Source organism: Rhea americana, unplaced genomic scaffold, assembly GCF_003343005.1.
Source record: "Rhea americana isolate MKP2758 unplaced genomic scaffold, rheAme1 scaffold_131, whole genome shotgun sequence".
NCBI classification, from domain to species: Eukaryota; Metazoa; Chordata; class Aves; order Rheiformes; family Rheidae; genus Rhea; species Rhea americana.
In genome coordinates this window covers 2656082-2678127 of record NW_028185384.1, presented here as the reverse complement: position 1 = coordinate 2678127, position 22046 = coordinate 2656082, and the positions used below count along the sequence as shown (strand labels likewise).

General features: G+C 37.5%; 1 protein-coding gene across 1 annotated transcript in view; it reads left to right on the top strand.

Annotated features, from left to right (window-relative positions):
* NIN (ninein) overlaps window positions 1–21224 on the top strand; it is a 50063-nt gene extending 28839 nt beyond the window's left edge. Inside the window, exons 18-29 of the mRNA XM_085297883.1 lie at window positions 259–328; window positions 553–768; window positions 1118–1231; window positions 2522–2644; window positions 3211–3324; window positions 4128–4274; window positions 5364–5543; window positions 6127–6276; window positions 6834–6932; window positions 10535–10726; window positions 15775–15888; window positions 16898–21224. Coding sequence (XP_085154009.1) covers window positions 259–328; window positions 553–768; window positions 1118–1231; window positions 2522–2644; window positions 3211–3324; window positions 4128–4274; window positions 5364–5543; window positions 6127–6276; window positions 6834–6932; window positions 10535–10726; window positions 15775–15888; window positions 16898–17107 — 1729 coding nt within the window. The 3' untranslated portion in view covers window positions 17108–21224. The remainder of the gene's footprint in view (window positions 1–258; window positions 329–552; window positions 769–1117; window positions 1232–2521; window positions 2645–3210; window positions 3325–4127; window positions 4275–5363; window positions 5544–6126; window positions 6277–6833; window positions 6933–10534; window positions 10727–15774; window positions 15889–16897) is intronic.
* The last annotated feature ends 822 nt before the right edge of the window (window positions 21225–22046 follow it).

The window sequence follows — 22046 nt, the reverse complement described above, 5'->3', positions numbered from 1 at the left end:
TTTTTTTTTTTTTTTTTTTTTTTTTTTGTGTGATCCTGGGAGTATCTTAACCTTCTAGGAAAGAAACATGTGAGTACTCACCAAGCTTAAGCAAAACAGTGATGCTAAGCAAAATAAATAAATAAATAAATAATCCATTCAAAATTAAAAAAAATCCAGAATGACCATTTCTAGTGATGTCAAAAACCAGCCCATTCTTGCTACCTGTGTATATTAACAATGAGCTTTCCTCATGTTAATGAGCTTTTCTTTCCTTAGGCAAAAAATAGAGGCAGTAAGAAAGGAGAAAGTGGCTGTACAGAAGATGGTTGACAACCTGAAAAAGCAGGTATATATACAGAGCCTATAATATTCTCTGTAGAAATCTGTGACCAGCTAAAGAAAGACCTTTGTACAGCAAAGGTACAATGACGTTGTACCTCCATGGCCAGGCCATCAAATTGTATTGACTCTTGTCAGTGTATTTCTTAATCATTTTAACAGGAAGGAAATGTTTTAAATCTGCTCCTTACTGTAAAAGTACTCATATCTGACACTGTTGTCCAAACTCAGGTAGTGGATCTGAAAACTAGGAACCAGCAGCTGGACTCTGAAAATACAGAACTTAGCCAGAGGAATTCCAAAAACCAAGCAGATGTACAGGATCTTAATCAACAGCTGGCAAGGGTACTCAAGCAAAAGGAAAGAGAAGCTGGAAAGTGTTCCTTGGAAGAATGGGAAAAGGAGAGATTGCTACTGAAAGAGGAACTGGAAAACTCTAAAATAAAGGTACAAAATAGGTACCGTGGAATTAGCACCCTTTTCTCTGACTGTGTAGTCTTTCAAATCTGAACTTTCCCAAGTGCTACCTGCAAATGTATGTGTATGCAGGGATGGGAATGGGAAAGACAGACAAGAGGCAGCTTTCTGGGCCCTGTTAGGAAGGGAAACAGAAGTATGCAGCCCTGTTTTGCAAATGGATCTTAGTGATGCTAACTACTTCCACCCCTATGTTCCAGCATTGCCCGGTTTGTCCAGTCCAGTGCCATCCCTGCATTAACTCATGTCACATCCCCCGGGTAACTTCTGTTACTCTGCCTGTCTCTAAGTTGAAGTCTGAGCCTTTTATTTTTTCCAGTCATCAAATATGGTGTCTGTCCTGGAGATGGAGCTGTCAAAAATTAAAGTTCAAGCTCACATATTGGAACAGGAAAACCACATCCTCAAGCAGGAGCTGGAGAAAACAAAACAGGTATGGCAGCTTGCTTGACTACAGTTAGATAATAGGTTTATTCCCCCAACAGCCAGCAGGAATGCAGCTTGCTTGACTACAGTTAGATAATAGGTTTATTCCCCCAACAGCCAGCAGGAATGCAGCTCTCAATGTGCCCTGTCTCTTGCCTGAGTCTGAAATGGTTGATTTTTTTTTCCCTCTTTTCTTTTTTTGGAAGAAAGGCCATAGTAAAAGATTCTTCAGCTATTGAGCCAGCTGGTCATATGGAACAGCTCTATCCAAGGCTGACTGTCCTTCAGTATGTCCTCTAGAGGAGAATTTCTACTGCTAAAATCCATCTGGAGACATTGTCTCTTGAAGCTTCCAAGGAAAATTTTCTGGAGTGTTTGGTAGTTGATATAAGCATGGTTCAATAAGCTGTAAATATATGTTAATAATCATAGATAACACAAGGCTACGAATGAGTTTTAGCCGCCCCCCCCCCCCTTATTAGGGCTCTACAAAGTCATTTTCTTCACAGAATAAAGCGCTCGTTTGATGTCCCCAATGCTTAGGATTGATAATGGTCTTAAAAAGCAAAAGCAGATGAGGTCTATTCAGTAGAGAGTGGATTGTGGTTTGACTGTAATTAAAGACAGAAGATTGAGCAAAGACAGCACAGGAGGGGGCAGAGTGTTAAGTTAAAGGACTGAGCATTAAATGGGAAAGGGACCAGAAGTTGGTAGTACAGTGCATTTTCCCCCTTCCTTGGAAGCTGCTCTGCCTCACAGAGGTTGAGTTGAATGCTGGCATGTACTTGTAGAAAGACATCCAGATTTGTTACATCTGTTACAGTTGCGTTTTTTTTTACAGTTTTTTTTTTTTACAAACAAAACAAATACCATAAACACAACCAGTGACAATGGGCTTGGCCTGCAGAAGCTTCACTTTCTACTGTAATTGGTGTCATACCACCTGATTAATCCTATATTAAACCATGTATTTTGATAGCTATTTTGCAACTATAACACACTGATATGCCTCATATGAGACGCGCAGTATTTGGCTGCTGGCCTCTGATTGGTATGATGGGGGGAGAAAGACTCTCTGAAAGATCACAGAGCAACTGGAGAAGCTTTAGCATTGCTGTTGCTGGAAGGACATCTTGAATCATATCAATGGAGCACCAAAAATGCCCTATGCTCCTTCCTTTGACACTCTGGGTGGTGTGTGATGTTTAGCCCTGGGGACAGGAGAAAGCTTTTTATAACTTTCACTTGAAACTCTGAAACAGCACAGAAATGCAACTGAGGGGGTTGTTTTTCACAGCTGCCCAGATGTTCTGATCTCTCTGACCTTCAAAATGAAGTTTCTAGCTTAATTACTAAAAATGAAAAGCTGCTGAAAGAAAAAGAAGCCCTGAGTGAGGAATTACACAGGTGTATTGATAAGGTAAGAAAGGACTGCAAATTCATGTCTCTACCTACATGCTATTAAATGAGCCCTTTAATTCTACAAGCTGTTAAATGCTTATACCACTACTTGTATCACCCTTAGCTGTAGAAACTACTTTGGATTTTTCTTCTTACCTTCAAGCCAAATAAATGCCTAATCTCCTCTGCCTTTTTTTCTAGCTGATCTTAAAGAGGAAGCTTAAATTCTGAAGCAGAGCTTTACTATAATTTGATTGGGTAGCAAATTCCAAACATTGCGAAGAACACAAGGCCTGGATATAAATATTGTAGCAGGACAAGGAAGACTGTGTTCTCAGATTTATATTGTAGACCTATTGTATTGTAGACCTGTACTGTAAGTTTGTAATTCTAAACCGAAGCAGCATCCACACTATAAATAAACATCCTGTTGAAGCGTGGAGACTGGGCCAGGGGGGAGTGCAGGGGTTTTTGTTCCCTACTGTCTTTGCATAGCTGTAACTCCAACTAGCTTAATTCTCAAAGTCAGACTGAGTTAAAGAAAATCCTGGATGATTCTGGTTTACAGATATWATCTTATTTCAGGTAGCTAAAGTAAGCTTCTTAGAGAATGCAGTTGCCAGCTTGAAGCAGGAACAGAAGTCCTGGGAACAACAGAGTCAGACCCTGAAAACACAGCTCACAGTTTCACACGAAAAGGTAATATAGTGGGTTTTGTTATAGCCCTGGATCAAAAAGTTTTTTGCTTTTTTTTTTTTAATCTCTTGGAACACTTTTTTGTAAAAAGTAGCTCTCTTCTAATATGTGCAAAGATGTCATGCAGCTAATATGCAGCTAATGGCAACTAACTTTCATGGGCTTTCAGAGTGATGTTCCTAAAGAACAAGAGGAAACATAAGGGCCACGAGGGATTTTTTTCCCTAAGAATAAGCTATGCTGTTTTGCATCTACAGCCAAGTTCCATTGCCTATTCATTCCTCCCAGTTATCCCCAGTACACTACAAAGCTACGGCTTCCTGTTCTTCTGGCGGTAGYTTGTTTCCTACCAGTCTAGGGAGAAGGAGAAAAGGCCTTTTGCTTGGCTAACTATGTTTGGGGTTCCTTTGTGGCCAGGGGCTGCCAAGAAGAATTCAATTCAAGATAAATCGCCTTCTCCTAGCATATCACATTAAATATTCTGGGATGGGAGACGTGTATTTGTGCAGCATTTCTGCCGTAACAGCGACTGTATAGCTACTAATTTGGAAGACAATTTCAGAGAATCATTTGGTATTTTTTTGGAGACTGGCAACAATAGAATTTCTTCATTCCTCTTTTTATCAGAGAGAGATCCTAAATATTTGTGATTTGTGACACATGTATATCCTAGCAGATAAACCACTCTTGCCAAACTTATTCACCATTCAAGTAGCTGGCATAATAGAACCATGTTTTCTCCAAGTTAGTCGCTTAGAAGAAATCTTGGTACAGCCAATACAAAGCTGTGTTCCTATGGGTTACAGGCTCAGAGTCTAGATGAAACACTGCAAAATACCAACCTCCAAATGTCCCGACTAAAAGCAGACTTACGGGTGACGCAACAGGAGAAGGAAACTCTTAAGCAGGAGGTGATGTCCTTACACAAGCAACTGCAGAATGCCAATGACAAGGTAACTGGCGTGCTGAAGTGGCACTGGCTTTGCATTAAACTGCCTCAAAATTGGTCAGCTTTGCATGCCAGAATTTACAGACATGTTAGTGCTGCTTTTCTGTATCTTCTCACTGTATTCAACTTTTTTAGTTTTTTTTTTTAGGTTGTCAACAACAAAGCCACAAATAGTGCTACAGACTTAAATAAGTAGACTCTGAATGATGTAACTATTCTTTTGAAAACACAAGTGATAAATAGCCTAATAGAGCTAAAAGGAGATGGGTACAGAAAAGTCCTATTTTAATCCTGTCTTCTCCATTTMCTAGCTTTCCATTTTAAAAAATGTTAACTTGCAAGATTGTATATAACGTGCAGATTTATGGTAGCTTACTCTTAAAATCTGTCTCTAGATGTTAGGACAGTGTGATCAATCCCTTAAGTTTTAAATATAGCTTTCTCTACAAGTGTTTATGCTTTCCTGAAATAAACTCTCACCCCAAAAAATCTGTGGACAAAGTATGAATTCACAGATGTCAGACTATAAATGTGCTAACAACCAAACTAATGACTGACAAGGAGATGAAGGGCACTGTGTTGTAACAGCCTTTCTTTTTTAATTGATGAGCACTATAACTGAAGGAGGCTGTAGACAGCAATCTTGTGATTGGTATTATGAATTCAGATACTGATTTTGCCTGTTTGCCATGTAATTAAGGAATATTTAATGTCCACATGGAAAAGAGGCTGTTTGAGCTGTATAACAGGAACTAAATTATAGCTATTACCAAATAATACATAATACTGAGTTCTATTATTTAGCTGATGAGGTTGTGAAATAGAGTGCAAATTGCCTTTTTATATTGTTGAGCTGTGTGCACTCCTATTAACCATTCCAGCATTTAGCTATTATCTCTGATTTCAGCTAAGGGAACCACTTTGGTTTTGCACTGTGATTAGCTTGTTGAGCTTCTTGCTGGAAAATGATATGTAGGCTGGGAGGAAGACGGGAATCCTTTTAAGAGTCTATAATTACTGAAAGCCCCTCTGAATAGAGAAAATGTCTGCTGCTTTGTTTAAGGCCTAACCCTGCAATTCTGTCTGTCTTAAGAACCGGGTTCTAGAACTGGCTGTGCCTTCCTCAGGGCTGCAGGACCAACAGAAGAAACTACACTGGGATGAACTGGACCAGCTGACGAAACAGGAGCAGCAGCTGCTAAGACAAGAGAATGAGAGATTACAGAGAGAAGTCCACAACACTAAAACAGATCTAACTCATTCCAGGGAGAAGGTAACTTGAACAAGCTACCAGACCCCAGCAGGCGGTCACCGCATGCTAGGCAATCTTAGTGATTCATTTTGGGGGGTAAATGATAGAGAAGAGTAATATTGTTCRTTAGTTCTGAACAGAAAGATTTCTAGAAAGATTTCATAATGAAGAATCTTTCTTCCATATTTGCACTGGGTTTGTTAGAGAGCAGACTCTTATGACATTTCACATGATAGCCCTTTTTAAGAAGAAAATCCTGAACATAAATCAAACTAGGATCTTCGATGAGTTTCTGCTAACGCTTAAAAGATCTTTAATATTCCTAGCATCCTTCAGCTTTTTGGCTCCCAGTGTTAGGCAAATCATGGGGAGGAGGAAGGGAAAGAATGACACAGTGCTCTAAGCTAAAGGTCAAAAATATACCAGAAACTGCTACAACTAGAAAATTGAATGGTATTTGRTATTTTAGATGAACTAGATGCAATTTGGTTTGCAGTGGTTTGTCAGTTTTGACCTAGTGGACAGTGTTGAAAATCTCACTATGAAACTATTTCTGAATGGTCTGGAATGTCTTTCAATATTTGTTCATCTCTGGTCTCTTTAGATCAGACAGCTGGAATCTACTATCCTTTCTCTAAAGCACCAGAAGCATCAAAGCCAGTCAGGTATCGTCAAAGCCATAGAGCAAGAGAAATTAAGCTTGAAGAGAGAGTGTGAACAGCTTCAGAAGGAGTTGTCCTCTGCAAACAGGAAGGTTAGTTTCAGATGGTAAATAAGTGACTGGCTTCAATGTAATACTTGCAGCTTTTAATCTCTAAGAGCTAATACAGTAATTTTCTACTCAGTCGTGTGCTGCTTGTTTCTTATTATTAACCCCTGTCTCGAGGAGCCTGTAATCTTTYGTTTTGCACTTCTGTAGAGCATTCCACTACTGGGTTGTAGTCTATGCCAATATGCTGTATGAATTTTAGGCAGTACAAATAGTTCAGGAGTGGAACATGGGAACCATAAACAAAATGCAGGCTCTCTTCTGCAATACACAGCTCCCATATGCTACATTTAGATTCCCATATGCTCTCTTTCCAGATTGAAAATTGGTTACCCTGYCTATTCTTTGACACTTGTCAAATGCTGTCTACATTTAGTCTTAGATACTGCTTTTAGCAAAACATGTAACACTTGTCCAAATGCTTACTTACATCTTGTAATCATGAATTGTCTTGATATACAGTGATTCATGACTTCCATACTGAATAAAACATAAAATGAGAAACTGTTACCTTTCTAAGGAAAGCTCTTGTTTTTTAATAGATCAGTCAGATGAATTCTCTTGAATGTGAAATGGAAACCAGCTCAGAAAATGAAAGGCTAAGAAAAAAGCAAGTCAAACTGGATGATCAGTTAATGGAGGTACTTTCTAATAATATTAACTACACTGAACAGCATAGAGGTTTATCAGTATCTTACTGAATTTATGAATTAACATTTTTTTCTAGATGTGTAGAAACATAAACTGATCAAAGCCAGACAAATTAATCTGCATCTAATCTCATCTTTSACAATCAAGATGTTGCAGTGTGATAAACATGCTTCTATGAAGCACACTGATTTATCATAATCTCATGTAAGGTTTCCAACTGCAAATTGCATAGCAAAGAAATTTACTTTTGTGCTYGGGGACAAGGCTGACAATTTTCTGTTCCTTCCTAAAACATGTAACCTCAAGTTTCCTAACTAATATTTGCATAATATTATTAATGTAGAAAACTGTTCTTATTTGTTATGGGAGTACTTTGATGTTGAATTTAAACCTATTTTATCTAGAGCATGGTAGAATAACAATTTATGCAACCTGCTGTTAATCCAAAGGCATGAATGAAAACTTCATTTGAGATTCTTCCCAAGAAACTAGTCTTGAATGAGGATGTTTGTTTATTACTAGAGTCAGATCATACTGGATATTAAATTACTGTGTCTTTCTCAGGTACAGTTAGTTACAGAAATAGGCATGCTTAACTCTATTAGGTTAATGTATATCTTATGGTCAGGATAGACCTTTGAGTTGCATCTCAGGTCTTTTCTGTAAACTTGATGCCTTGAATTTGAGTTAAAGAGAAGACAAATTTTGACTTGTTCCATAAATCAGAATGTTCTAGATGAGTCTTTTACAACACTGTTTTTAAAAACACTTTGTTTTTCATCAAGCAAATGAATGGGCAACATGTTATGCTAAACATGCAATGCAACTAGTGGTAATATTTTATTAGAATAGATGAGACTTTGACAAGTTGTTGAAACACTGTTTRTATCTGCCCGGTGCCTTTATGTATTCTCATTTAAGCTTTGGGAAAATTCCAAACAGTTAAATCCCTTGCTGTAAACATCAAGCATGGAAATGCATTTTCTCCTGAAACCTGTATTTCAAAACRTGCAAGATTTGCTACTCACAATAACCTTTTTCTAGCAGGTTTGTATAACGCTCAGTTAGCACTTTCTAACATCTGACTTTCTCTTTTGTGCCTGTTCTCCTTTCGTTCATGGCTAACCTGTCTAGAACTCAGTGGTTGGAACTAGCAGAGAAGGGTGCAGTTCTCTTTCTGAAATAGTATGCGAAGGTAGAGCAATCACTTTGAATGTACTACCATAGCATGGAGAAAATACATTTATTTCTGTTATACAGCTTTTTTTATTCCATGCATCCTTTAAGTATTCAGCCACTATTCATTTTAATCTGACATTCATTCTTTGACAGCTGCACTAATGTGTTTTGTGTGGCTAGTATATTGGGAGATTGAACCTGTAGGCAAAGAGGTTGTATACTCTTAAGGCTTTACTATGAAAATGGAGAAATAACCGATTGCATTCAGAAGGCCTGAACTGCTTATGAGAAAATGAAAAGTGGCTCAACCCCTTCCTTCATTGACTGTGAGACTTGAAGTTGTTTTCATACTTACCTCTGATATCCTGCATGCCTTTCACTACTGTCAAATGTTTCTTTAATATTAGCTGATATGTGATCAGAGTCAATGTCATCCCTAATAGTTTAGCAAGTTCATTACTGTTCCACTTTCTTCTAGAGATGAGTATGGCAAGATTATATTTTTTTCATTAGCTATGCAATTGATACTTTTTAAGCTGCTGTAACATTTAATGACTCTCTCCAGTTCTTTCATTAGATTAATGTATTTCATGATATCATAAGAAACCTTAGATAAATTCCATAAGAACCTCATTACTTTTTCTATTGTCTGTAAAAGAATAGCTTCTTTACAGACAAGTTGATATGAGAGCCTCCTAATAGTGTAAAATTTATATAAATATACACACACATGCATATACAGGTAGTTTTTTTTGTTTTTAGAATGCATTTAAACCTATATTGTTTACTTGGGCCAGCAGACTTTAACATGGCYAGAGCATTACATTTCTTACCATGTTTCAGACAGAATGATACTCTGTCTATGCTAGAGTAATAGCCCTGACAGAGGTGGACTGTTACGAAAAATGCTTACAACTTTCCATTCTAGCRGTACTCAATAACTAAAGTACAATGACTAATTAAGGCCCTAAYTATACCATGTGCGAAAAGAAAAGTAAAACCATTAACATAATCTCACATACCTTTTTCCTAAAGGAACAGACTAATGGTTGTGAGATTTCAGGTAGGAATTTTATGATATGGTTAATGAATACTTTTCTTCCTGTAACAAATGTCAATCTTATGCAAATTCAAGCTGCAAATTGGCATGTCTGAAAAATCACTTTTTTGACTATATTTGGGGAGGTGGGGTAGTATTATAACCTACTACAGCTGTGAACTAATTCTTCCTGGATCTTTTCTCTTTAGTCTATGAAAATGCTAAATAACCCCATGAAATAATTCCTTTTAGCTCTATGTTGTCTGACAGATCATCCAACACTGACAGTTCATCAAACACTAGGCTCTCATGGTTGGAACATTGCCAGAAAAAGGTGATGCCAGAAATGCCTAACTTGTCTAGCCACCTTCATCCAGTAACTGTCACAGCATTGCTTGGGAGTAGCACTTAAGCGGGGGTGTAGCTAAGCCTTTTGGGCGAAGTCTGTTCTATTTGGTGGTTGTCCTCCCCTCCACCCCAAAAAGACAACTAGGAATGTGATCTGTCTGTCCTTGCATCTGAGAGTCCTAGTATCACTATCATAGAAGTTCTTTAGTTGGTATAGCTCATTTCAGAGGACAAACAGTCTATACTTTGGTATGAACTACCTTTACGTTATGTAGACTTGCTGATTTCATTTTATAAGCCTCCTTTTAATGAAAGCAAAACTGAAATTTGGAGCTAACTGCTTCAGATTACTAAACGCATCCATATCTCAAGGGCCTCTCCATGCATATACTTCCGCCTGAGCAGCACAGATAGCAAGTCTTGATTCCTTATGACTATCAAACTGCTTGTGGCATGACTAAAAATGAAAATTATAAGATGTGTTAACTTCTGCTACTAGTGGATAAAAAGATACATATATGGGATTCTAAATACTGAATTTGAATAAAATATAGTAAGTAGCATCAAATTACTAAAATCATCACACCCTAACCTGAAAACTTCTTTTGCTTTACCTTTCCATCTTAGATGAAAGCCTAGAAAAATAGCACTTTTGGAAAGTTTCTTCAATCAGCCTCATGCTAGTGATTTTACTCRTAACTGAATACTACATTCGTAACTTTGACAGGAGTTCATCAAAAATTCAGTGAATTATAATTAAGGTCTGAAATTATTACTGAAAGCTCAGATTCTTTTAGACTTAAACTGCACATAAGGATGCATCTTTCTCATTGAAAAGAGGGGAAAGTCTTGTTTTTTAGCTTCTGTTACTAAGTACAAGCTTGTTTTTCTTGCTTACAAGAAATTGTTCAAGACTAAGTTGATGCCTAGTAAATCATGTATTATGCAAGAAAGAAGCTCTGAAGGATATTTTGTACAAACTGCAATGCTGCTTGCTGCTGATAACTGATTTCTTTTACTATTTAGATGCTACACTCAAACGCCAGTGCGATGCTTAGCCAATCCCCGCACTCCCGGGAGCTCCAGCAGCAAGGCTGTGCTATGGTGCCCAAGGAGCAGTTCCTGCAGCTCCAATACCAACTACTGCAAGCAGAGAGGAGGAGTCAACGTCTTCAGGAGGAACTTGAAAATAGACCCTCTGAAACAAATATGCCACAGGTAAAGCTCTCTTTACTCTGCAGGTTTCAACATTAGAAGAGTGTTTGGTTAATTTTCTTGGGTTTTGTATTTTGGAGTTTTTTGAATTCTGAGATCCTTTCTCTGTTTATGCCAGTTCAAAAATTAAAATTCTTTGTATCAAAGATATGTACAAAACAAACCTTTGTTATTCAGCAAATTTAGTTTAAGCTATAGCTTAATTCTTCAGTCCTCTTTAATTTTCTTGAAGTAAACACTCCCATCCATGCTTAATTGTTTTTTTTTCTTTCTGATCTATTTGCAATAACTCTTTATAGCTTTTTTTCTTTACCTAATGTCTGTGTCTGAAACCATCTGGCCTTTAAAAATACAATACAATCACATTGCACAAGCACATATGCCTAAAACATAAGTTCAGGCCATTCCTGCCACATGGACTTCTGCTGTATCAAATGTAGTACAGCATAATACAAACAAATAACCCTTTTCATAAAGTCAACCTGTCCTCATTATTTGGTCATGGTAGGACATTGTTTGGAGAATGCTATCATATAAAAATGTCAGCATTGCCATTTGTGAGGGAAAAGCAATCTAATTCACAGAAAAAATGCAGCTGCTGCACATCCTGGGCTTAGTGGCTTTCTTTTTTTTTTCTAATGTGAAATAATAGATTATAGGTAGTAATAGCTCTGGTAGAATAATTAGAATTTTTCTATATAAAATTAAGCTTGCAGAGTAGGTTTGCCGCATTACTTATTTTTAAATTTTGTGCTCTGATTGCTGTTGTGCTTTTTAAAATGCATTATTTCAGAATCTAAGGCTTTGAAGGTCAAAAATCTTTGAACATGTCTACAGCATATTTTGTAAAAGGGTATTATGGAGAAAGACTATATACAGTGGTATTATCTAAAGTCTCTAAAACTTGGAGTAAGAACTGTTGTTGTTTCTGTTTTAAAGGCATAAAACAAAAAAGATAGCAAATAATATACAAGTAGTTAAAAATAAAACAAATGTAAGGTTCTATTTTAGCTGAGTCTTGACCAAAGTGCATTATCACAGGCTAATGTACTTGGTCATGTACAATGAAAGTAGTGTGTGGTTTAATTTGGAAATCAATAAAAGCCATATTGCAGCAATAGCACCTGCAAATGGATGTGCTGTGTACTGCATTAGGAGCAATGACTTACTAATTTTGCCTTTGAAAGCCTGAGAAACAATTTGCAAATTAGTCATATTCTGGAACTTGTAGTTCTACAGATATGACTTGTATGTCTCCTGTTTCTTTTATTAAAAGCTTTTCCAAGATAAAGCTTTGTATTTAAATTGTTCCAGAGTCTTGGCAAATACTTGCTGTCAAWGCACTTAATTAAACCTTTGGACTTTCTTTTTTATATTGATTTTTTTCCCTTAAAGTGAATGGATATTAACAAGATTCTAGTTCATAACATCTGCTACAGCTATTTTCATGGGCTGTTTAGATAACTATATAAAATCACTGTTAAATATATGCATTATATCACTTTGAACAAGGCCAAACTTGTTAATGCTTTTAGTTGAGTACAAACTAAAATGCTCCTGTGAGCATATCTTGTTTTAATTCTCATTATTGGTGATTTTTCTTAGTCATTTTGATTTCTAGGGTTAACACTGAGTTGAGCTTATGTCCATTTTAATGTTCCCTTTAGCATCTTGAAAAATTGCATCCTAATCCCTCTTCATCTTTTCACYAGTGAGTACATGAGGTTATCCGTGCTTTCTGTGTAAGTTTAAACCATCTAGTTTTGCTGCTGCTCCTTTGTAATTTGCAGCTTTCTTGGGTCCCAAGCCCTTCTGTGTAATTAAGGTATCCAAAGTTACCTCCCTCCTTTTTGGAGTTATTCTGTGTTCCTCATGCATTACAATTTTCATCCTGATCACAGCTTTGATCTGTGTTCTCATTCATTTTACAATCACTCTTGAGCTGTTGTCCTGCAAGGCTACCACTGTCATAAGCTCAAGTTTCACTAAATTAAAACTCCTGACCTCTTTCTGTTAATCTGTCTGGACTCTTCTGAATTCTAGATAATTCTTTCTGCTCTGTCTTGTGCTAGGCTACCTTCCTGTCATGCAGTAGCTATCACTGGGCTCATTGTCATTTTCTTTGCTCAGTAAACAGTGGGGGCCTGTTACTGACCCGATCTTTTTCTAAGTGCTATCTATTAAGAACCTCCTGAAAACGGCTGTTTTTGTATTCAGAGTACTTGGAGTTGCTGGTTTCTTTTTTGAGAATTCAAATAACTTTATTTTGGCAGCCCCTCTGACCAACAGTCCATTCACCTGACCTAATATAAAAGAAAAGACTTGTAACTAGGTTTAATATAGAAATGCAAATGTAAGTAAGGTGGCTTTTTCTTTTCCAAATGAGGTCAGCTGGGCTTTCATAAATGCTATTGAACAATCTAAGCCTTTTATGTAGTGCAAGATGAATTTCCTCTGAAATAACTGCTTTGCTAACTGTAATTAATCACCACCTAAAGTTAACTGACCTTTGTTAAATACCCCAACACGTCGATGAGCCATCTGAAGAGTCCTTACATCAAGAAAATGCATTCTGAGCATCTCCTCTATTGCATATGTGTAGTGCCAATACTAATATTTAGAAAAATATAATTTGTGATGCTCTGCATGCTTGCTTTTGCATGTGTTTTTTATTTGTCTTGCTTTGCTTGCTTAGCTTGTATTTGTGGTTTGCTTTAACAAAGTTATACATATAAAAAAAAATACGTGATATAAGGGTGAAGTATGCTGCTTGCCTTCTTTCTCTAGGCCTTGCTACCGGAGCAGCGAGCAGTGCATGCAGATTCCTACAGGAGGATCGGGCACCTCTGACAGCTTGGCTGCTTATGATCGCATTCCTTACCATGACAAACACACACACACACTAACTGGCATAAGCTGAGAAACTTGAGGATCAAATTATTTTGTATATTTTTTAAAGGTTTCCAGTGTTATGTTATTTCCTATTTATTTGTCTAGAAACTATTTTGTGAAAGGTCATGACCTGTCCTTTTTAATTTGTTACAAATCATTTTTATTTATGTTATTTAAAATGTGGTTTTGTTCAATGTGGAAAGAAACTATTTTTCTCAAATGGTACTAATTTTATAAGAGACTTGAAGAAAACCTGGGGTATTTATACTGCATTTTTGTATAAGATGTATAGACTTTTTAAAAGGGAAAGATGACAATGTAAATGAGAAATAAAWTTTTTTTTAAACAATGTCTCTTGTCTTACTGTTAAGTTTCAGCTTTATGAACAAAAATTACAATTAAGGTGTCTAAAATTTGCTCTTTGAAACTGAGGACTGTTGTATCAAGTTTTAAAGAGTTCCGATATAGCATGTACAGGTATTCAGCTTTTCAGTAGGAGTTGTGCCTGTGTATCTGAGAACGGAGTTTGCATAGTACATGGATGTACCCTGTTACTGTGACCATAAAGTAACAATGGGAGGGCCAGAAAAGGAGAAAAATACTAACAGATTGGTTTCTCAGATGATGATCCTTCGGGTTTTTTCTTTTGTCTTAAATTACCATTAAGATAGATTTTAAAGTATTTTAAGAGGTCAGCAAAAGACAGGTTTCAAAGCTATCATTTTTCTAGTTGGGAGCAATGAACCTTGTCAGTTCTCTGCTTTCAAAGATATTTTGGCTCATATTTTTAATGAGCTTAAAGCCTAATGGTTGAGTTGGTTTCTTATTTAATGCTTGAGTTAGTTTCTCAAATTGACTTTAACCCAAAAAACAGGGATTGCAAATGTTGAGACCACCAGTTCTTAAAGTTTCCACTCATCTACTTGGAGCTCCTGCAACTAACTGAAATGTATTATTTGGCCATGTTTTCAAATTCCAATCAAGTTACAAAAGATAGCTGAAGATAACTTGGCTGAAGTACTACAAATTCTACTTAGTACTATTTTTTTTTAATCTGGTAAAACATCCTGTCCAGCAATGCTGTAAAACTGCTTTCTATATGACTCAAATTTAACTTTTTAAAACTTCTTTACAAGCTCTGAGAACACACAACCCTGTATATAGACTTAGTTTCTGGTGCTCTGAAATATTGAGTAAACTTCAGTCAATTCCATAAAAGGATCTTTCTACAGTGGTTTAGATAAATAACTAGCTAAAAGTCTCCTTCCTCAGTTTTTTTTTTCATTTATCATCCCACACAGGAACGAAGGTACTTTGCTTCTGTAGGCCACTTGAGGGGCAGTCCTTTATCAAAGTTACTCTTCTCAGAAGACTTTCTAGAATTAAAGTAACAAGACAGCATTAGAAGAACCACCCCTTTGCTTGTAGTTATTGTGCAGTGCTCCCAAATACAAACAAACTTCCTCATATTTTGAGGTTTCCAATTTATTTAGGAATACACTCAGTTGGTATAACAGGCACGCTCATGACAGAGTTACTATGCTTTTAGTTAAATTATCTGTTACATTACTCTAGTGCACTTCTATTTTTATTCAGTATATGCTCATAAGTGACCCACAGCTAATTTAAAGAAAGTGAAAATCAAGACTGGAATAATAGCATCCTACTTTTTTGGATTTCTTATTCAGTTCAGAGGGGTCTTGATGTGGAAGAGTTATACTGTCAAACTAACATGCCTTTATGACTTCACCTTAATTTTCTCCTAAAAACATTAAGCCTTCAATTTGTATTTTGTTTCCTAAATGCAACTGAACTACAGCAACACCTGAGAACCAGAAAATGAAACTATCCATGTGGGATTATCGCAGTCCAGACTGAACTTAGCTCTGTATCACTTTGTCTTTGATCTAGTAATCTAATGGGTAACTTGCACAAACTTGGAAAACTGTTTTAATGATGTGAGTGCCCTTTAACTGTTGCCATAACAGTTTGCTTGCATGAACTGTATACTAACTTAGTCTACACTGTAAAATAGACCTCAATGTGGAGTGCCAGCTCTACTCTAAAGCATGAATTGAAAAGAGGAGACTGGTAAATGTGAATTGATTTTTTTGGTTTTTTGTTTGTTAATTGATTCTCATATAAATGTTGCTTTCTAGGGGGGTCATGAGCCACTTCTAAAAATGATGGAAGAACGTATGATGGATGTAGAACAGAAACTAAGACTTGTGAAGAGGCTTCTCCAAGATAAAGTAAATCAGCTGAAAGAGCAAGTAAGCATTCTTACTCTCTTAAGTTTCCCCATAACTTCTGTAAACAACTAAATAAGCAAAAGCTACCAAGTCAGACTTTTGCTTAGAAGAGTAAAAAGTGTTCTCCTTTTGCTTTTAATGCTTCTGAGCTAAAATACAGCATATTTGGCCAAAATATCCTAAGAATCTAAATTGGGGACTGGCTCTCCTGCTCAAAGTTCCTAAAAGTTATGCTTGTTTGGCATGCTGATATACCTAAAGTCAGGAACATTAACRAATGTTCGGCCAAATATCTTAACCGGAAAAGAGCTGTACTTAGAATAGGAAGTAGAAAAGGTACTCCTAAAAAGTACTGACAGGGTTAATCTATGATCATTTCCTCCAACACCACCTCTGCTTTGCTTGGATTGCTTTTGTTGGGGACTTTTGTTCTAGCTCTGGTCTGCCTCTTACAGAAGTCCTGGATAGTGTAGGAAAAGGTGGCTCTGAACATTTAGAAGATGGAACTCTGCATTACATGATAATGAGGAAGGAATATATGTGTTTTCTATCAAGACAGAGATAGTCCCTTCTCCCACATCAAGGAATAGCTAAGCTGATAGGGTCCCCAGCTGAAGGGCTGTTCCCAAAGGCATGCAGACAAGTGCTAGGCTGCTGTCCCCAGTTTTATAGGGGGAGCTGATGGTCCAAATCTCTGAAAAACTATCTCTGGGATCACTGAGCTTGTCGATCCTGTTGTGAACTAAACCTGTCCCTAGAAGATAAATGCTATAAGCAGTTCTCACCTACTACAAGACTCGCTTGTTGCCCACTATCATCTATCTGATCTTTCAAAGTACAAAGACAATCTAATTTCAGAATATTCTTAGCGCCCATAAATACTCCAGAAATGTATAGCTTTTAAAATGAAAATAAGCTGAAATGAGTGGGTTGTACTTGCTTGTGATATTTGTTATGGTAAACATTTGCCTATTTTTCAAGCACTATTTTTGCTTTTTATCTCTGAGTAATTGTTTTATTCACAATTTAGCTTTCCAAGAATACTAAAGCAGATGCAATGGTCAAGGATCTCTATGTTGAGAATGCACAACTGCTGAAGGCTTTGGAGATGACAGAACAGCGGCAGAAAACTGCTGAAAAGAAAAACTATTTATTAGAAGAAAAGATTGCTAACCTCAACAAAATAGTAAAGAACCTGGCATCTCCCTCTTTTAACTCAGCATCTGAGTTAAGGTCATAGCAAAGCTGTATGTCACAATCTCATGCACTTTACTGAAATGTTAATATTTCAGCTCTTCGTTATCTTGCCTTTTTGTCCTGATGGATTTCAGTTAACAAATGTCTCTAAGGCGATGACAGAGCTAAATCCTGAACAGGACACTGCCAACTTCTGTTTATTCCCAAACTATTTTTCTTCTGAATTTTGCCTAAAACTAATCTTCAATATGTTCAAAAAGACAGGTAAACTTATTCTGATACTCTGTTTTTATTTTAAAATATACATTCTGAATTTACTGGACTGAATTGATTATTCCAATCTAGATTGAAGCCAGGGTCTAAAGCAAACTTAAGTTAATGAATTCAAAACTTCAAAGTATTTCAGGTTGTCTAGGCTAGTTCATGGTTCAAACCTATTAATATTAATAGATCGGTCTTGAGCACTGTCAGTGTAATTGTTGTTGAAAGCCAGACTTCCTTGATGATGTCTGTATCCTGCAAGCCAGTTCTGGTTTATCTAAATCAATAYACTCCACCTTATGCATTAGGCTTCTGGGCTTCTGCAGAGTTCAGAAAAAGTGTTTTCTTAAAAATATGTAAATAGACTACTGCCTCCAACTAAACGTAACAGAGTTTCATCTGAAGAAATTTCCCAGCTGGCAAATGATATACTTTTTTTTTTTTTTTTTAAGTTGCACTGCCAGACAATTTAAACTGTAGAGGCCTTAAATTTTCTGCATATGGAAAGAAGTTATACTAAACAATGCAAGAATCACCATACAGAAGCAAAGATGTGAGTTCTGTTTATATAATTTGTAAATTTACTAAAGCATTGGAGTATGTTTATTAAACAATTCTTAGAAGAATGAAGAGGGAGACCTAAATGATTTCTTCAATGGAATCCTGTCATGAGGGCTCCCAGAGATAGACCTTTGCCATTTATGCAGCGTTCTGTTTGACTGTCATTTCCAGTAGATGCTAATACAGAATCTGTTTGTAATTGTGAGGAAACATATTCAAGGTGAATATGAAAAACTCAGGGAGTAATAGCCTGAACTAGTTTCCTGCACTATTATAAACATGGATATTAATGTCAATAGATGAAGATAAACATGCATTAGGAAAAGCAGGATAAACCACCTTATATTTGGTTGAATATTACTTGATAATACTCCTAGATGAACATGCACTAATGGTGTGGTCACGATGGTCAAAGAGCAGCATGGTTAGAAATGACAAGTAATATTTCCTGTCAGATCAATTTATGAGGCTAGGGAATACAAGTTTTCTGGAAACATCCTCAAGATTTGAGATAGGTCTGACACAGAAATAGCTGAATGAGAGTTTGTGTGCTTGTATAAACCATTACTGCAGTCTAAATAAAGATGCTATTGCTCCCTGTACAAACTCCTTGCTCCCATCAGGGCAGTAAGACATTTTAAAATAATGTAAATAAAACCGGAGGAAGGGATCCTGTTGGCAGTACTTGAAGCTGGTCCTCTTTAAATATATACTGCATAAATAGTCTATGCAGAGGAAGTGCAAAATGCTTTGTCCCTGAGACCACTATTGCAAGGTGACAGTTACAAGAGCCTTTGTAATGAGCCAGCTGCCCCCTAGGAACTGGGATAAGACTGCCTGCAAGCCATGGAGTAACCTGCAGAAAATTACTCATCTGGTACTGATTAATATGTGGCTCTAGGGGATACTATTTCTGTCTAAAGGGTTACCTACTAATTAGAGGGTCGAGGGACTGAACTATACATACGGGGTATGACCTCTTCTCCTTCCCCCCCTCCTTCTCCTTCCCTCCCTCCTTCTCCTTCCCCCCCTCCTTCTCCTTTCCTCTATGCAAGCAATATAAGCCCTATTATAAAAAGTAATTGAAGAGATGGTATCAATTTTTTTCTTACACCTGCATGCAAGAACGGAGCATAAAGATGCAGATAAAATAAGTTATAAAGAATCTGTGCTAATTTTTGTTGTTTTTGAAAGGTCACAGTGAACATACAGGAGCATACTTACGTTCAACAAATCTTTCTCAAAAAAAAGGAAAGACTTATCAAAACAATGGAAAAAAATACCTTGAAGTAACACAATCTTTATACATTATTTCACAACTATGTTATTCTAAATACCTGTAGTGACCTGTTATTCTGAGTAATCTCAAATTCAGACATTTACCTACTCTATTTTTTCCATAGTCTGCAAAAACGTTTTTTACAAATTCAAAAYCATATTGAGATAAATTGGAGCCTCTTTTTAAATGTCTGAAGCAGGGAGCTCTCGTTTCTCATAGTAATCAACAAGCTGTATTAATTATAAAATAGCTGTGTGTGTAGGTACTCGAACTGTACTTTAGCAATACTAAGCGCACATCCTAAAACCAAGCCTATGCTAAGAAAATTAGTGATGCTTAAAAATGTTTCCAGGAAGCACTGTAGCTGACCTTCACAGAATCACAGAATGGGTAAGGTTGGAAGGGACCTCTGGAGATCATCTAGTCTAACCTCCCTGCTCAAGCAGGGTCACCTAAAGCATGTTAGATGGGATCGCTTCCAGGCAGGTTTTGAATATCTCCAGAGAAGGAGATTCTACAACCTCTCTGGTTCTGATTCAGATGATCAGAATTATACCTGGAAAAACACTACCAGATAGTAGGCTATGTCACATCTTCACCTAGGTTTAATTCTAATGCTCTCTACATGACCGAAATTTAAAAACTGAGGGAATATTATTTAAACTACTGTGGAATTAATTTGAAATAACTCATTATAAAGACTAGACTATTCACCTAATGTTTTTAATTAATACTTGCAGGTTCTTTTTTAACCAAACAAACACACATTTCTAAAACACGGGTGCCAAAAAGAGAGCCCTGATATGATGATACCACTGGAATACTAAGGAGAAACAGAGAAAAGCGAACTTGACTTCTCCCTTTCTTATCTTATCCTATCTTGCTCTACTTTTCTTTCACTTAGCTTAAAAAAAAAAACTAAATTAACCATGGAAGAGAACAGGAGGAGAAGGACAGAAGAGGAGAAATGGTTTGGTAAATATTTTTCAGGCGAAACTCCAATTTCAGCAGAATATCGGTGTGAATTCTCCAAAGTGCCTTTTGTAATTATATATGCTAGAATCTTTCTGTACTGTACTTTCTTTTGCTACAGAGCAATTCAGGACAATCCTTTCCCAACCGGAGTGAACTCAGAGAAAGGTAGTGCTGCTTACGAACAAGTGTTATGTTGTATATTGGTTGGGTATGTCAACTCAGAAGTTAAGCAGCTAGTGTTACAAAGTCTAAGCTACTGAAAATAAGCATATAAAGATGTAAATTCTTAAGCATTTGTGATCTTTCATGCAAGAGTGTCTCCTATGCAGTATAGGCATTTTAAAGATACCAAAGTATTTAACTGTATCCTAACATGCAGTCAAAAGAACTATTGAATTCCTAAGCCTTGTTCACACAACAGGTCTTGTCAATTAATATCTTAACTACTGTATTACTAAAAGGTGTTTTAAATGTTTTAAACTCTTGCTTTATGAATCATTGTGAAAATGGAGGCACATAGGTGGTTGGTTGAGGTTGGTTTTTTTGAGAGGAGATAGGAGAAGCAGAGGGCAGTATATGCCCCAGTCAAATTTATATGATTTAAATCTACACAGCTGAAGTACTACTTGTCAATTTATACTGGTATTAAAAGTACACATTGCCACACATTCACAAAATATTAATTTAAATTCAAAGAAAACTAAATTATTTTAATTCTGATTAAAAAGGGGATTGTAACATATTTGATTTTAGCTATTTACAGATTATATGTGAGTTGCAGAAGGGGACAGTTTGGCTCTTATCAAAGAACAGCAAAAGCCTTTATTTTGCTTTCAACAAACGACATCATTGTTATAGCTGTGCTTTGTTGTCTCCCAAGTTTTACCTGTTAATCTTCTGTTGTCATTGTCAGATGCTGTCACTACTGACAAATGATTTGTGTATAAACAAAAACAATTGTATATTTTTTTCTATCAAGTTTTTGTTTCAGTGTAATATATTGTTGTTGTAACATCATGTAAAATTGAAAGGCAAACCAACTTATACATTATTTATAATGATGTAAAAAAATAAATTTCTGTACGCTCGCCATTTTTTGTTTTCTATTCAACTTAAAATAGTGCACTAATCTACCCGTGGAAATTGTGGATATTTCAAGTGCTATCTGAAAATTCATAAATATGTGAGCACAGTGTAATAATAGAGAGGACAGCTTGGCAGCCACTAGTAGTCCTTCCCCATATTAAAGTACAAAATCAATTAAGGGCTAAAAACGTGACGGGATAGCACACCTACCTCTTTCTTTATTTTTAAGCCTTGCCTGTGGTCAACTTTGGTCATAAAATCCATYCTTTGCCTTTACAAGGAAAACTGAGTGCTTCCCATCTTATCCCTTTCACTAAAATTTATGATTACTGCTAACYGGGAGGTGATGTCTGTGGTGCCCGCGGCCTGTCCGCGCTGTAACGAGTGGAGGAGAGCCGTGGGCGACCTGAAGCGGGGCCTGYGCACCCACCCCTCGCTCTCCTCCATCCCCAGGCGCTGGGATCTCACCCGGGGGCCCGAGCCCTTGTCCCGCTCCGGGTAACGCACGTCGCGAGCGGCTGAGGCGGCGCCGGCCGCCCCTGAGGGCAGACGAGGCTGCGCGCTGCCTCCCCGCCACCTCCCCCCGCGCCGCGCATGCGCACACCCCTCCCCCGCTCGCGGGGGAGCAACGCGCATGCGCCCCTTCCGCCGCGCCGCGCCGCTCCCCTCTGCGCGCGCGCTCGCCCGGAGGGCGGAGGCCGCTCTCCCACAAGCCCGCGCGCGCACGGCGGCGGTGAGCGGCGCGCGCGCGTTTCCTCGCGGACACCCCCCAACGCACCCCGCCCTCATGGCCCAACGGCCGGCGCGAGCCGCCGCCGCC